This window comes from Acanthaster planci, linkage group LG15, assembly GCF_054643075.1.
Source record: "Acanthaster planci isolate LZ-2023a linkage group LG15, COTS_SCS, whole genome shotgun sequence".
Lineage (NCBI taxonomy): Eukaryota > Metazoa > Echinodermata > Asteroidea > Valvatida > Acanthasteridae > Acanthaster > Acanthaster planci.
Genome location: NC_141791.1, coordinates 7,972,747 through 7,987,021, shown reverse-complemented (window position 1 = coordinate 7,987,021; position 14,275 = coordinate 7,972,747). Strand labels below are relative to the sequence as shown.

Here is a 14,275-nt window from a genome sequence, read left to right as displayed (position 1 = left end):
CTGTCTTGCTAGGGTACCAGCCAAACCCCCGTTGAAACGTGTATGGTTGTATTCGAGAATTGAGCTTCACACGTATTGACGCATATATGCCTCCATTAATGACACGAAAAAGCGAACTCCTCGAAGTTGAGAACTAGGCTATTGCGCGAGACTTTGTCTCTTTCAATCTTACTAAATTTGCGTGATCGAATATTTTTATCAATTATACCAAAATATACAGTTTCGGTAAAACAAAATAAAGATCAGAGGAATCACATTTACTTCTGAACTCTTAGAGAAAATGCAAAATTTTGTATCTTGTTTCCTTTAAAAAGATATTTACTGTTCACAAATTTAAACCTGAATTTCAAGATGGCCGCGCCTATGGCGATGATCGTCTTGTGAATTGTGGATGAGCATAAGCTGAGTGAGTTTAGTTGTCCATATTGGCCTAGTCCGGGTAGGGCTCCACAAATCGCGTCTTTTATTATTTGGTCATGTGTGTGTGTGTGGGGGGGGCGATTCGCAGAGTCCTAGTTATTCGGACTATATAATCACAAATATAGCATCATTTTTGTATTACGTAATAAGTGCCCAGTATCCGGACATATTGTATCACCTCCATGATTTTACTAGCACTGGTTTCCATGATCATGATGTGGCGCATTTGACTTTCGCTTGATTTCCACATGTCATACAGTATTGCTAAACCTTTTGTCAAAAAAAATGTAAATGCATTTTGATTAATACTACCATGGGCCGGTGATTCTACCTCCATGATACTACAGGCCTACTTACTTAAACAGAATGATGCTTGGTTATGTTGGTTAAACTCGAAAAACGTCAGAAAAATACTACATGCATGTACATGTAGGCCTATGTTATGTAGGCCTATGGCCCACATAATATAGGCCCCAGGCGTAAACACTTAAGAAGTTTTTAAAGTTGATAATTTTAGTAGATTATTTCCTCCCCTTAATAGCATATACCATGGAGGAAGGAAGACCCAACCACAAGTTTGTTATAAAAATATTTTGTATTTTCTGGGCATATTTGAAAAGAGTTATAAAAAAAATGGAAAACTTGGCCAAAATAAAATTTTATCTAAACTTGGTAGAGGGTGCGTAAAATAAAGATTTTTAAATCAGAATGTTGGGAATTCAATGAAATTCCGCTTACAATGATATCTGAAGTAAAAATATTGCTGTGGCAAGGCACTACAAGCATGACAAGTGAAGAATCAAAGTGTGCCCCATACATGTAATATAAGGGACCATGCCATGTTAGGGCACATCAACAAGTAAATTGTTAATTTTAGGTCTGTTGTGTCTATACATGATAAGTGCATGTACAGGTAGCTTGTTAACCTTACCGTGCACATGAAAGTGTTCACGGTCTACATACATGTACATGTATGTCGGTCCCATTCAAGTAAACACTTAAATATTTGCCTTGCTAAATTGGACAGTTTTGGTTGTAATGTATCTCTTTCTAAGGGCTGATAATATTGACAGTGTTGACCATCACAAGTCCCAGCAAATCCCTGTAAATCCATCACAAGTCATTCAGTTTTAAGCTAATTAACAAGCTACATTGTACATGTACATGTATTCAAATGAGCTGTGACAAAACATTCCTTTGTCATTGATTGGAACTGAACATATTAGGGGTGCCTTCTTACACTGGCTAGATGGGGAACTTCTTTGACTTATGAAGCAACGTGATCGTGTGCACAAAATCGCCAAACGCACAGGTTCACAAGTACAGTGTACATTGGGATTCTTACAAAAAAGTGCGTAACACGGTGACTAAGAAAATACGTCAAAAGAAAAGCAAATACTTCAAGTCAGCCATAGAAGAAAGCAAAAGCAATTCATGCATGCTATGGAAAAAGATAAAGGAGGCTCTCCCGAAGAATCAGAAAAGTGTGCCAAACTCCATCCCTTGTCCAAATGGAAAAGACATTGATGATCCTATTGACATTGCTGGTATATTTAACGAACACATTTATACAATTGGAAAACGTAGTAATGGTCCCTAGGATGAGCCTCGAAAAGATGATAATGCTGATGCTCCTGTCCATGACTCCCCCAACGATGAATGCATGATACCTCACATAATAGAAGAATTTATTCGAAAGCAAATATCATCAATGTCAGTAGGGAAATCAGCAGGTCCGGAGGGGATAAGTGTTAAAATGATCAAAATGGCTTCCCAATGTATTACCAAATGTCTCATATTTTTAACCTCTCCATCACATGTGGGAGATATCCCTAAGACTGGAAATATGCTCTGGTGACACCAATTCACAAGTGAGGAGACAAATGTAGTGTAAGCAATTATCATCCTATCTCTATACTGCCAATTGTCTCAAAGATTTTGGAAAGGTGGGTGCACTTGTCAGTATACACTTACATGTACGTTGAAGAAAATAACCTAATTCCTAGTTTCCAGTCAGGATTTAGACCCTTGCACTCAACTGAAACCACCCTACACGATTTGACAAATAGATGTTTCCAGGCTATGGAGCATGGAGAAGTACTGTAGTGTATTTATAGATCTCAGTAAAGCATTTGATTGTGTTGACCATGAAATTCTTCTTGAAAAATTAAAAAAGCTTAACATGTCTACTTCACTAATTGGTTGGTTTAAATCATACCTAAGCGACCGTAGTCAGTCGGTAAATATTGAGGGTAAGATATCAAAGGTTCTGCCTCTAACCGTTGGTGTCCCACAGGGTTCGATTTTAGGACCGCTTTTATTCATTATTTACACAAGTGATCTGCCATCCTGTATCCCAACAAATTGTAACTTGTATATGTATATAGATATATGCAGCTCTTCCAATATTAATGAAATAGAAAGGAATCTGAATGTAGCTCTTAACAGAATTCTACACTGGTGCTCAAGAAACAAACTTGAACTAAATACAAATAAAACCAAATACATGCTTATTGGCTCAAGGCAGAAAACCACCAATACAGAATTGAACCTCTACATTGCTGATAGCCCAATTGTCAAAGAAAAATCTTGTAAATGCTTGGGAGCTATTATTGGGGCCCACATGTTGATTACGTAAGAAAAAATAAGGTATGTTAAACAGAATCCGGAACTACGTCGGACAAAGTAGCCTGCACACACTTTTCATTAGCTTAGTTATGCCAACTTTAGAATACCTTTGCACGGTATGAGGAAGATACATATCCCACGATACCACTTTTAACAAATGTCTAAAAAGAGCTGCGGGAATAATCCTCAAATGCACCTCTCTCATCCCCTCAGCAAATATGTTTGCTACACTGAACTGGGTGCCATTTTCTGAGAGAGTTAGATCTAAAAAGACTGTTCTTCTTTTTAAATGTCTAAACAAATTGGCTCCTACATATATGTCCTCCCATTTCAATCTGTGGGATTACTCAATCTTTGGGCAATCGGTTGATCTTATTCCACGATTTGTTGATACATAAACTTGAACTTGAAACTTGAAGACCCATACAGAATTTACCCATCGACCAGAGTGATCTGACAAATGTGCTAATCAGCCGTTGATGCCCAACAAGGATACGTCATAGTTTAACTCCTGCCTGGAGTTCATGGTATAGTACATGTAGTTAGTGGAAGAGCCGGGTGCATGTCTTTTGTGTATAATAAATTCTGAACTCAGACCTCAGTTTGTGGTTTGGGCTTGAAAAGACCAAGCCCAAAACCTCCTCATCTTGAGTTAGTGACTCTTACCACTATTACCACTGGACCACCAAGAACTCCCCCACACAGAGGTTATGAACCACATTTAAAAATTGTATTAACAAATATTATAATCAATCTAAATGAAGCTACATGTAACTAAACACAATGCAGCAGGCATTCAGGAAGCACAAGGGTAACCAAAAGCTTTAATACAAGTCAACACTCAAAAAGAGGCATTTATTGTCCAAACTATGTACATACATGTATATCATTGCACTAGCAACTATCTTTCGAAATGATATGTCAAGATATCATTTGATGTGAAGCTCATTTGAAGTGCAATTAAAAATAATCAGTTGTCTAACTTGTCTTATTGGTCCCTGTGCTGAGTAAATGTTGAGATTCATATTAATAAAACGATTGCCCCAGTTCTTCTCAGAACCACACATACTCAAGAAAGAGATTTATTCATGGTGTTACCGCAATCTTTTTACTCATATAGTTCTTTCACCATGAAAACCTTCAAGTATTTTCTGAGATCCATATTAATTATCACTTCAGATTTGTATTCTGACCTCAAATGTGGCTGATGAAATACCTTGCCTTGTGGAAATTTTAGAGTTATAAGGAGTTAAATTAGGTGGATCTCATCTAGCATATGTTCAGATTCTCATGGGAGTTTCACAGCTAGCACTACCCATAAGAAGCTTTCTGCAGACAGAATTTTGAGTTGACATGGATAACTTTAACCACTTGCTACTGGGTGGTTTGAAAAATGCAGTGCACATAATCATAAAAATGCAGTGCATCCTATAAACGTACGAAACAAGTTATACTTATTGCATTCCCTCCAGATAGGTACACGTGTACATGTAGATATTCTTCAGTGTGCTCCAATACCACAATGTTTCGGCCCCCAGTTGCCTTTCGTTCCCCAGGCCGCCAGGGCTATGCTGTCCAGTTCTCACCCTATTTGCCACAGAGGTTAGCTGTAGCAACTTCTCAGCATTTTGGTATTGCAGGTAAGTGCCCTACAAACTAAATTACATTTCTGTCAGTGAGAAGCCAGTTTTTAGCCCAAGGACCATTTCTTTCTCATGCAAATGGTTTGGTTTGTTGAGCTACATGTAAATTTTGGCTCAAGCACTTACAAGTAATAAAAAGCACTTCAAGTTTATTGCTTAGAGCAGGTGTCAACATTAATTTTTACTGATCACTTATCGTCATTGCATCGTCACTGTCAGTTGATAGTTTCATTCTGTCTGCTCTGTTATAGGCAAAGGTAGTTTGTTTGTCATTGATGTCTTGCCAGCAGGAGCAGTGCTTCTCAACAGGTAAATGTCCTGTTTTGCCACCTGTACATGTACATGAAATTCTTTTTGGTAGGTTTAACCTCCATTTCCCTTGAACTTTTTTTAGTAACAATAATCACCATGCAACAAAACCATCATACAAAATCCAACATACATGTACCATACCTGAGTAGCTGAAAATAAGGTTCTTCTGAGTGTAATCAAAGGCTGCTTGTGTTGACTGTTAAACCAACAATCGTATCAGAATGTTTTGAACCAGACTGGTTAAAAACCAGTACAGTGCTATGTTGTACATCCTGTAACATTGTTTGTATTTTCCCTCAGTTATGAATGGAATGAGGGCCTGTTTGATTTGGCTTGGTCAGAATGTAATAAGAACATCATTGTGTGTGGCAGTGGTGATGGCACAGTACAGATCTGGGACATCACACAAGCCAAGGTGAGATACATGTTGTAGCTTCAAGAATATTCGTAGTTACATTTGACATGCATTACTATTACAGTCTAAGTGGGCTAGAGATTACTCTATTTAGCAACAATGTAAATTATTTCTCTTTCTTTTCAGGGTCCAGTCAAAGCATTCAAGGAGCACACCAAAGAGGTAATGTGCAGTTATATTAAAGTTGGATCGCTGTCAGGATGTTTGAAGTTCGTCCTATTTTGCTAAATGTTTTAAAGAGCATTTGAAGGCTTTTGGGAAATCTTTGGAACTGTGGGAAACAATAATCTTAAAAAGGGCACTACGGTACATTATATGACTATGACTTGTGTATACACACAGGGTGGAATTATGATTGGACCCGAAGTACTTTCTGACCATTAGTGTGAACGTTCAGAAGTGAATATCTCGGTCAAATTTCACGCAACACGAATGTGAAGCCAGGCTGACCCATTCCCCACTGGGATTACTAACAATAGAATACCCAATGTGTATCCCAATCAAACGGATTAGACGCTGTACATATCAGCTCATGTGGCCTTTATTTGTGGCTTATTGAGGCTGAGCAAGTTGTGTTTCTTATAAACGTTATGCTCTGTGTTCTTACTGTACATGTATATTTGATTTCTGGTGAGTGGATGTACATGTATGTTTCTTATGAATCTGTCTTCAGGTCTACAGTGTGCATTGGAGCCAGACCAGAGACCAAAATTTTGTGGTGACAGGATCATGGGACAAAACAGCCAAACTGGTCAGTATTACACAATTAGTTCATACTGGACATGCTTCTTTCCCATGTGACCTTATTATGTAGTAGGGTATTCGAATTTGCTGTTTAAAGGAGTAGTCATTATTGTAGTTGTTTTATATGTGACCCGCTCTAGGAAAAAGCGATACAAGTTGCAACAAAAACAAAATCAAGTTATATACATGACTGGAAAGCCCACACTGTAACCTTTCATTTGGTATATGATAAGTCTCCATAGCCTTTCCCATTCCAGAGTTATGACACATTTGCATATTAATTCCAGGCAATTGAAATTGCAAAACCAAGAAAACAGGCTTTGAAATATCTGGCTCTGATGTTGGTTGTAGGCATTTAAATCTTACTTGGCAACTAACATGTTCTTGTGTTACAATCACCTTCAAAATTCGCACAAGGACTAAGGAATTAGTATTTTCAATGATTTTGTCGGAAAAAAGGAATTTTCGAATCCAATGTTAAGCGGGTCATTGCTTGTAAATGCATGGTGCAACTTACATCACCTTTTCCTGGAGTGGGTCACATATTTCAAAACTGCTGATGGGCTTTTTGTGTAACTAGCTTAAAACAACACTTGTTATTAATGGGGAGGGACATTCAGGGACAGGGAATTTTATTCATATATTCAGTTATTGGTTACTAAGGGGCACAGGTTTGAGTGGATATGGCAAAGGAACGTTTTCAGTAGCTTGATGCCATGTATCTTTGTATGTATTATTGAATAACAAAATAATGATTTGGATTTTTGCAGTGGGATCCCAATCACCACCATTCCCTGGCAACATTCACTGGTCATCAACACATTGTCTATAGTGCCATATGGTCTCCTTATGTCCCAGGCTGCTTTGCGTCAGCTTCAGGTAAATAACAGCAAAATCCCTAAGCAATGCAGTGGCGGCAAGATTAAAGTCTCTTACCTAAGAATCAGTTCCACATGAGGTAGATTGAATGTGTGTTTTCAGGTAATAATAGAAAAGGTCTAAATCTTTTTATATAAAGTCATATATTCCAATATTAAACATTTTTTCACCTGGAGTATTGTGCCATGCTAATTGGTACAAATATATACGTGAATGCTGGAACCCTTCCATGCACTGATGCACTGATCTCCCGGTGTGTCTTTTGTACAACTGCACACTTACTGGAGTAGTGAACTGTGCTTGTTGTTGGAACAGAAGATCTATATGGGCTGACCCTGCCCACTGGCAAATGTTAGTTTCTTTTTCTTAGTTTGTGTAAATGTTGAGTTCCTTTTGGCTACAAGAGGTGATCTATCCCCTTTCATTCTGTATAATTTATATTTTCCATCAGCCTTCTTCATCAATTCATGTAAGTTTACATTTATCTGTACTTTAATATGTTATTTTTGCGAAGTATCATGGGACCCACAAGTGTACTTGAAAAAATCCTACATTTCTTGAAGGGCAGCTGCAATTAATTTCTTTTGATACAAATTTCAAGATGCACCATTGTATCTCAGGTAACGTTATTTACAGTTTTTGTTTCACACTGCAAAGATATTTTATTGCCTTTTATGATTTTTATACAAAGGATATTTCCATATTCATGAGCAAGACTGTGATATCGTCACAGGAAGAAAAGCTCAATGTGACATTGGTCTGTACACAAAAAAGTCCCACATAATTTTCAATTGCTGGACCAATTTTTTTTGTTCTTTGCTGATTCTGATTCATTGTTGCTTATGTGCATAGCAATAATCAAGAATCAATATCTTTCTCAGAAATATTTTCAGAAAGTAAACTCTCGGTTCACAATTTTAACAGAAAAACCTGTGCTGTGAGCTATGTGTTCCCCGGGTGACATCACAGGAACAGGGCCCTCGGTTGTCCAGGAAAGCATGGATAATTTAAGTGTTTAAAAAGTGCGCTTTCCAGTGTATTTAACCAAATAGGAGTGTAAAAGGGGTTTTATACATTGAAGAAGAGTAAAAAATTGCATAAGATTTGTCTCAGAAAAATTCACTGCAGCTACATGTACACTTCAATACTTGTTTTCATTCTGACTCGCAAGAACTTGCAATTTTTCTACCAGAGAGAGTTAAAATAATCATTGTTTTCTTTTTCCATGAATATTTTTCGGAAACCAAAATTTGATTGTGTTTGCTCCATGTGACTTATTTCTGAGTTTGTGTCCCTCTCCAACTGGTGGGCTTGTCCCACGGACGTACTTAAAAAAACTGGACTTGCAATGCCTTTGTATGAAATAAAAGCCAACCAGCGGCCATTTTACCGAGCTGAATACAAATGTGTGGGTTGGCTCGCTTCTATTGACACCAGGGAGAACAAAGGCGGGAATTGCTGGGCAAACGTTGAATTCGGCTCGGTAGAATGGCCGCTAGTGAATTCAATGATCTCTATAAGCTGATGAAGGGAATTGCAAGTCCAGATTTTTTAATGTACATCCGTGGCTCGGCCCCATTAGAGGGTACCTGTTATGATATCTACATAATATCCAATCATCTGCAGAAAAATTACATTTTAATGTTGAATGGGATACAAGGCCTTAGCTAATGGTTTGTATTTTTCTTTTTATATAAAAGGAGACCACACATTGAGGTTATGGGATATCAAAAGTCCTGGTGCAGCTCGAATGATCATTCCTGCAACAAACTGTGAAATTGTCACATGTGATTGGTGCAAATATGACCAGGTAAGTGCATAGTCATTCAAATCATCAAACGTGAAGTTGTATATGCCGGTATATGTCAGTGATGTAGTGCCTTGATCCTGAGCCTTGGCTTTAAGGCCGCCTGCTTGGTGTTAAGGCCTTGGCCTTAGCCTTAAGGCTTAAGCACAACAGTCTTGACCTTTTTTGATCCATGTCTGCAATATTAGAGCCTTGGTCTTCAAGGCCCATCATTTTTTTAAATTTCCGGGTACATTTGTTTGAAATTTTGCTGTTCTGCAAACATACACCTTATGGTCATCTGTGAATTTTCTGCAAAATCATCATACCATGTCGGAGGGAAGACAAGCCAGATTTAGAAATCATCACTTTTACAGTGGTAGGCCTAGGACATCGTACTGCTTCCCCCAAACAAAACTAAATGTATAATAATTTTCTGTGTCATGTACTTCTCGGACCAAGGAGATATAAATATATTTAACTTGCATGCAGTTATATGAGGTAGACAATATCATCTGATTTCTGCTACAGACTGCTGATTATACTCTGAGTTTATTGCACTCAGTAACTGATATTTTGCTAATCAAAAGGTCAAAGTACGGTCACTTTCCACATACACATACTCTGATCTTAAGCACGCCATGCAGAATTCATTGTACTTGTCATCTAACACTGGATTTTAGATCGGTGTAATAACTAACTAGTGGGCTTGCATTGAAATGCCTGCCATTTGAGTATCTACATGTAAATAAGGTGGCCAAAATACCTTGTCATCAGATAAGTGAATTATATTGTATATGAGTGGATTAATTTATGATAGATTATAATGTGACATGTTATAATTATAAAAAATATTAATAGTAAGTTTATACTAGAGGGCTTTGGCCTTTAGAATAAAGGCTTGGCCTTAAGGTTTGAGGCGTTAAAACTTTGGCCCTGGACTTGAGGATCAAAACCTTTGCTCTAACATTATTTTTCAAAATCAAGTGGAAACGGGTCAAAGTAGAAACAGCCCCAAAACGATTTCAATCGATTTTGAGATTTTATTTTTTATTATTTATTTATTTATTCTGATATCCAACAGCGGAGATCCGCCACTTACAAGTATAATGGAAAACAAAACAAAAAACAACTAATAATAAAAACTGACTTACGGGTAAAATAAAAAAAAGGGACAAATCTAAATTACTCGTAAATAAATCAATAATTGTATAAACATACATGTGAGTAAATACATACATTTAAGTTAAAATCATTCAGTGTAAAACTAGCTTAAACCTGTGGCAGTTTACATGTACATAATTGAGTTATGAGTGCGAAGAATTCCTGTTAATCTCTGTACGGAACGAATTCAATGTAAGCACCCCAAACACATCACACATCTCGTGGAGTCGGTTGTAGGCAGTTGAAATCCTTGAAACAAAGCCTTGCTTCGTTACCTCCACCCGGCTCCACGGAACATGCATGATGTGTTTGGGTGCAGATCTGGTTCGGCGTTCTGGAACATGGAAGGAAAGTGGGTTATTGGTAGTTAAATTGTAATGGTTATGGATATGTTTGTAGAGGAATAAGCAATTATTGACTGTTCTCCTCTGGACGAGAGTTGGCAAATTAAACAAGTCACACAGTTCAGAGTAAGATATAATACGACGATCATTGTGTAGGACCCTATACATAAACATTAAATAACGCTGTTGCAGTCTTTCTGGCAGTCGCTTAGATTGTGAGTGAGAAGTAGGATTACATGTAAATATCACTGTGCAATATTCCACTTTGGGTCTGATTAGGGAGCAGCACAGTGTACGAAGTACATGTTCACTTTTACAATGTCAGAAGTTTCGCCACACCAAGCTAATAATGCGATTCGCCTTCTTTACAATAAAATCAACACCAGATACAAAATTTAACCTGTTTTCTATAAAAATTCCAAGATTTCGCTGAATAGAACACTGTTCAAAACATAATCAGATATAGCATAGCGATGCATGACAGGTTTCCTTTTTAATGTGATGCTCATTACAGAACACTGCTGGAGGTTAAGATTTAATTTCCACGTTGTACACCATGCACCTAATCTTGTTAATTCATCTTGTAAAGAGACACAATCATAATCATTAAAAACCTGGCGAAAAACTCTCATATCATCTACAAACAGTAGTGATCTGTTCATAAGACTTGATGGTAGGTCATTAATAAACAAGGTGAATAACAATGGACCTGACACTGAGCCCTGAGGGACACCTGTAGAGACTGGATACCAGCTGGAACATTCACTTTCAACAACCACTTGATGTTTCCTATCAGTTAAATAGCTACGTAACAGGTTAAGTAACTGAGGATGTACATGATAAGCTGCAAGTTTGTGAAGTAAAAGATGGTGGTTGACCCGATCAAACGCTTTGGATAAATCAGTGTAGACCACGTCCATCTGGCCACCCCGATCAACAGCAGAATAAGCTTCCTGTAAGTGTAATAAGGTAGTAAGATTAGTGGTGCAATTCCTACCGGGTACGAATCCATGCTGCTGATCAGAGATAGCAGGCTGGACATGATTTACGAGCTGAGCACATAAAATTCTCTCGAGTACTTTGGAAACAAGTGGTAATAAAGACACTGGTCGGTAATTAGCTGCATTTTTCTTGGTACTAGACTTATGTTGGGGCACAACATTAGCAGCTTTCCAGCTACATGTACCTGAAAAAATTCCTTCATTGAGTGATCTTTGAAAAAGGTAAGTCAGTGGGTCACAAATTATATGTGCACACGACTTCAAAACTAAACCGGGAAGATTATCAGGGCCACAAGCTTTTGAAGGATTAATATCCATGAGTTCATGCTCTGTGACAATGGTGTCGATTTGAATGGGTGGCATAGAGTCCTAACTGGCTGGTTGAACATACGGTAAGATGTTGCTATCATCAGTTGGCAGGTAAGTACTTTGAAAATAGTCCATCAGAAGTGATGCTTTGCTGACTGCAGTATCTGCTTGTGTTCCATTCGCCTCATTCTCGAGAACCGGAGGCAGTGTGCGTGTACGTGATCGTGTCTTTATGAAGCTCCAGAAATGCCTAGGGTTCCTCCCCAGGTCCCCACCTAATGTCTCCAGATACTCCCTGTACTTTTTCCCTGCAAGCTGTTTGAAGGATGAGCGGGCCATCTTGAAAGCTTGCACATTCTCAGGGATGGAATTGGAATGCTTTTTCTTGAAAGCCTTTTCTTTGGTTTTCAAAGCTTGCATGAGTTCTCCATCAAACCACGGTGGAGTAGTACGGCGTGGTCTAACTCTTGGCACCACATCTGTGATGGCAGCCTCAACAAAGTCATGAAAGAGTGAAGCTGCTTCATGGCAGTCCGATGTTGCCCCTAGTAAGCACCATGGAACACACTGTAAGGTGTAATTGAAGTTCATTTGATTTGATTTAACGTGATTCATTGACGGTTATATGGTGATGGTAATGCCGAGTACACTGTGGTCCGAACTGAAAACATCATCTCCCACTTGGCAACTTGCTTCCATCTCGACAGTGCAGAGGACAAGATCAAGAATGTGGTCACCTCTGGTGGTGTTGAAATTGAGTTGACGTAAATTGTGGGTGTTCATTACTGCATCCACAAATATCTCATCGATGGGTGTTTTGGGCTTCGGAAAACTGGTGGTGACATTCCAATGAAGGGTAGGCAGGTTAAAGTCGCCCATAAGACAAATGTTACTATATTCCCGAGAGGCATTCATAAGACAGTCCCCAAGATCCGCCAGTGGTTGGCTTCCGCTGTTGGGAGGTCGGTAGAAGATGCCTAGTAGACATCGATCTCTCTTCCGTGTCTTCACCTCAACCCAGATGAGTTCAAGATCATTCTGTTCAAGATTGGTTCTCCTCTGGCACTGCAGAGAGTTGTGACAGCCCATTAAAACTCCTCCCCCTCTGCTATTCAATCTATCTTTATGAAATATTGTGTAACCTGGTACTGTAACTTCTGCATCATAGATGTCAGATGACAACCAAGTTTCTGTCAAAGCGAAGATTCTGTAGTTTCCAAGTGGATGTAGATTACTTAATAGGTTGCTGTGGAGGCGGTCTAACTTATTCTTCAGATTTCTCACATTTTAGTGATAAATGCTCCAAGTTGTTTCCGTCTGATGGTGAGAGTTTCTGGCTGAAGGTTGCAATTGATGACCTGGAAGGGGTGGTCCAGGATTGGTTTTAACAATTCTCCATCATCTGGTATATGATTTACTGAGAATTTTACACTGGAGGGAATTCATTATGCTACAAGCGTGGACGCAACTTCAAAAAGAAATATCGCCCCTGATTTTGTAACTTGATTAGTACACATCATCATTTGTTGCAAACAAAAGTGGAAATATATTTCTGTAATTTACCTTTTGTAAAACTTATTTTAACAATCAACATTTTAAAGTTAAATAAGTGAAAAGTGTCTTCTTAAATTACATTACAGAAATGAAATATCCTTTCTAGAACTCTCATTGAAGTAATCACATACATGCTTACTCATAGAGTTTAAAACAGTAATATTGTTTACTGGAAATGGGTCGCTTGGGAGACATTCCCATAAGAACATGCACAAACTTTACTGCCCCATAATTAAATATTCCCTAATCTGATCTGAACCAAACTTTGTATGTTTTCAATTTAGACCCCAATCTATCATCTCTCAAAATTTGGACGTAAAATTCGGCCTCCTTCTGGGAGCTAATGTCTCCCTAATGACCGATGTCTCCCTAAGGTCGAAAAATTTACCACAAAATGTCTCCCTAATGACCCATTTGTAAGAATACTAACAATAGAACATTCCTTGAATTTGCTTTCAGAATTTACTACTGGCTGGATCAGTGGATAGTAAGATTTGTGGATTTGATCTTAGAAACCCCAAAGTACCAGTATTTCAGCTTGGAGGGCACACACGTGCACTTAGGAGAATAAAGGTACAGTGCTGTCAAAGTTCAAATCACAAGTCAGAATCCGTTAAAGAATCTACTTATAATTTTGTGTATATCCATTAACTTTCTGATGTGAAAACTGACGAAGCAAATTCTCATGTTGGAAACAAAATGTTCTAAGCTACCAAGTCTGTAAAGGCATGAGGTACAGCTTACACCTCTAAGGACAGGTAGTGTGTTAGCAGTAGCAATACATGTAATGTAATCATCGTTTTGAAAGTACTGAATGTACATGTACCTTACGATGGAGTAAATTTGTGTAAATGTCTCAACAGTGTTCTCCTCACAAGAAGACAGTGCTTGCATCTTGCTCCTACGACTTCACTGTTCGGACATGGGACTTTGCTCTTCAAACTACACCCCTCGAGACCATTGAACATCACACAGAGTTTGTTTGTGGGTTAGACTTCAACCTGCACATCCCTGGCCAGGTGAAGTTATTTTTTGGGGGGCGGGGTAAGGTTTAAGGGACAATATTGGACCCTGTC

The 14,275-nt window shown here is 38.4% G+C and overlaps 1 protein-coding gene across 2 annotated transcripts in view; it reads left to right on the top strand.

The window, feature by feature from the left end:
* Positions 1-277: 277 nt before the first annotated feature.
* Positions 278-14,275, top strand: part of pex7 (peroxisomal biogenesis factor 7) — a 16,740-nt gene continuing 2,742 nt past the window's right edge. Inside the window, exons 1-10 of one of the 2 annotated variants that reach the window (XM_022248774.2) lie at positions 278-406; positions 4,525-4,688; positions 4,943-5,000; positions 5,304-5,418; positions 5,545-5,580; positions 6,092-6,169; positions 6,933-7,041; positions 8,742-8,851; positions 13,659-13,772; positions 14,063-14,218. In XM_022248774.2, the coding sequence (XP_022104466.1) occupies positions 4,571-4,688; positions 4,943-5,000; positions 5,304-5,418; positions 5,545-5,580; positions 6,092-6,169; positions 6,933-7,041; positions 8,742-8,851; positions 13,659-13,772; positions 14,063-14,218 (894 nt within the window). In that variant the 5' untranslated portion in view covers positions 278-406; positions 4,525-4,570. Of the gene's footprint in view, positions 407-4,520; positions 4,689-4,942; positions 5,001-5,303; positions 5,419-5,544; positions 5,581-6,091; positions 6,170-6,932; positions 7,042-8,741; positions 8,852-13,658; positions 13,773-14,062; positions 14,219-14,275 lie in introns of both variants that reach the window. The other variant, XM_022248773.2, reaches the window with a different exon arrangement.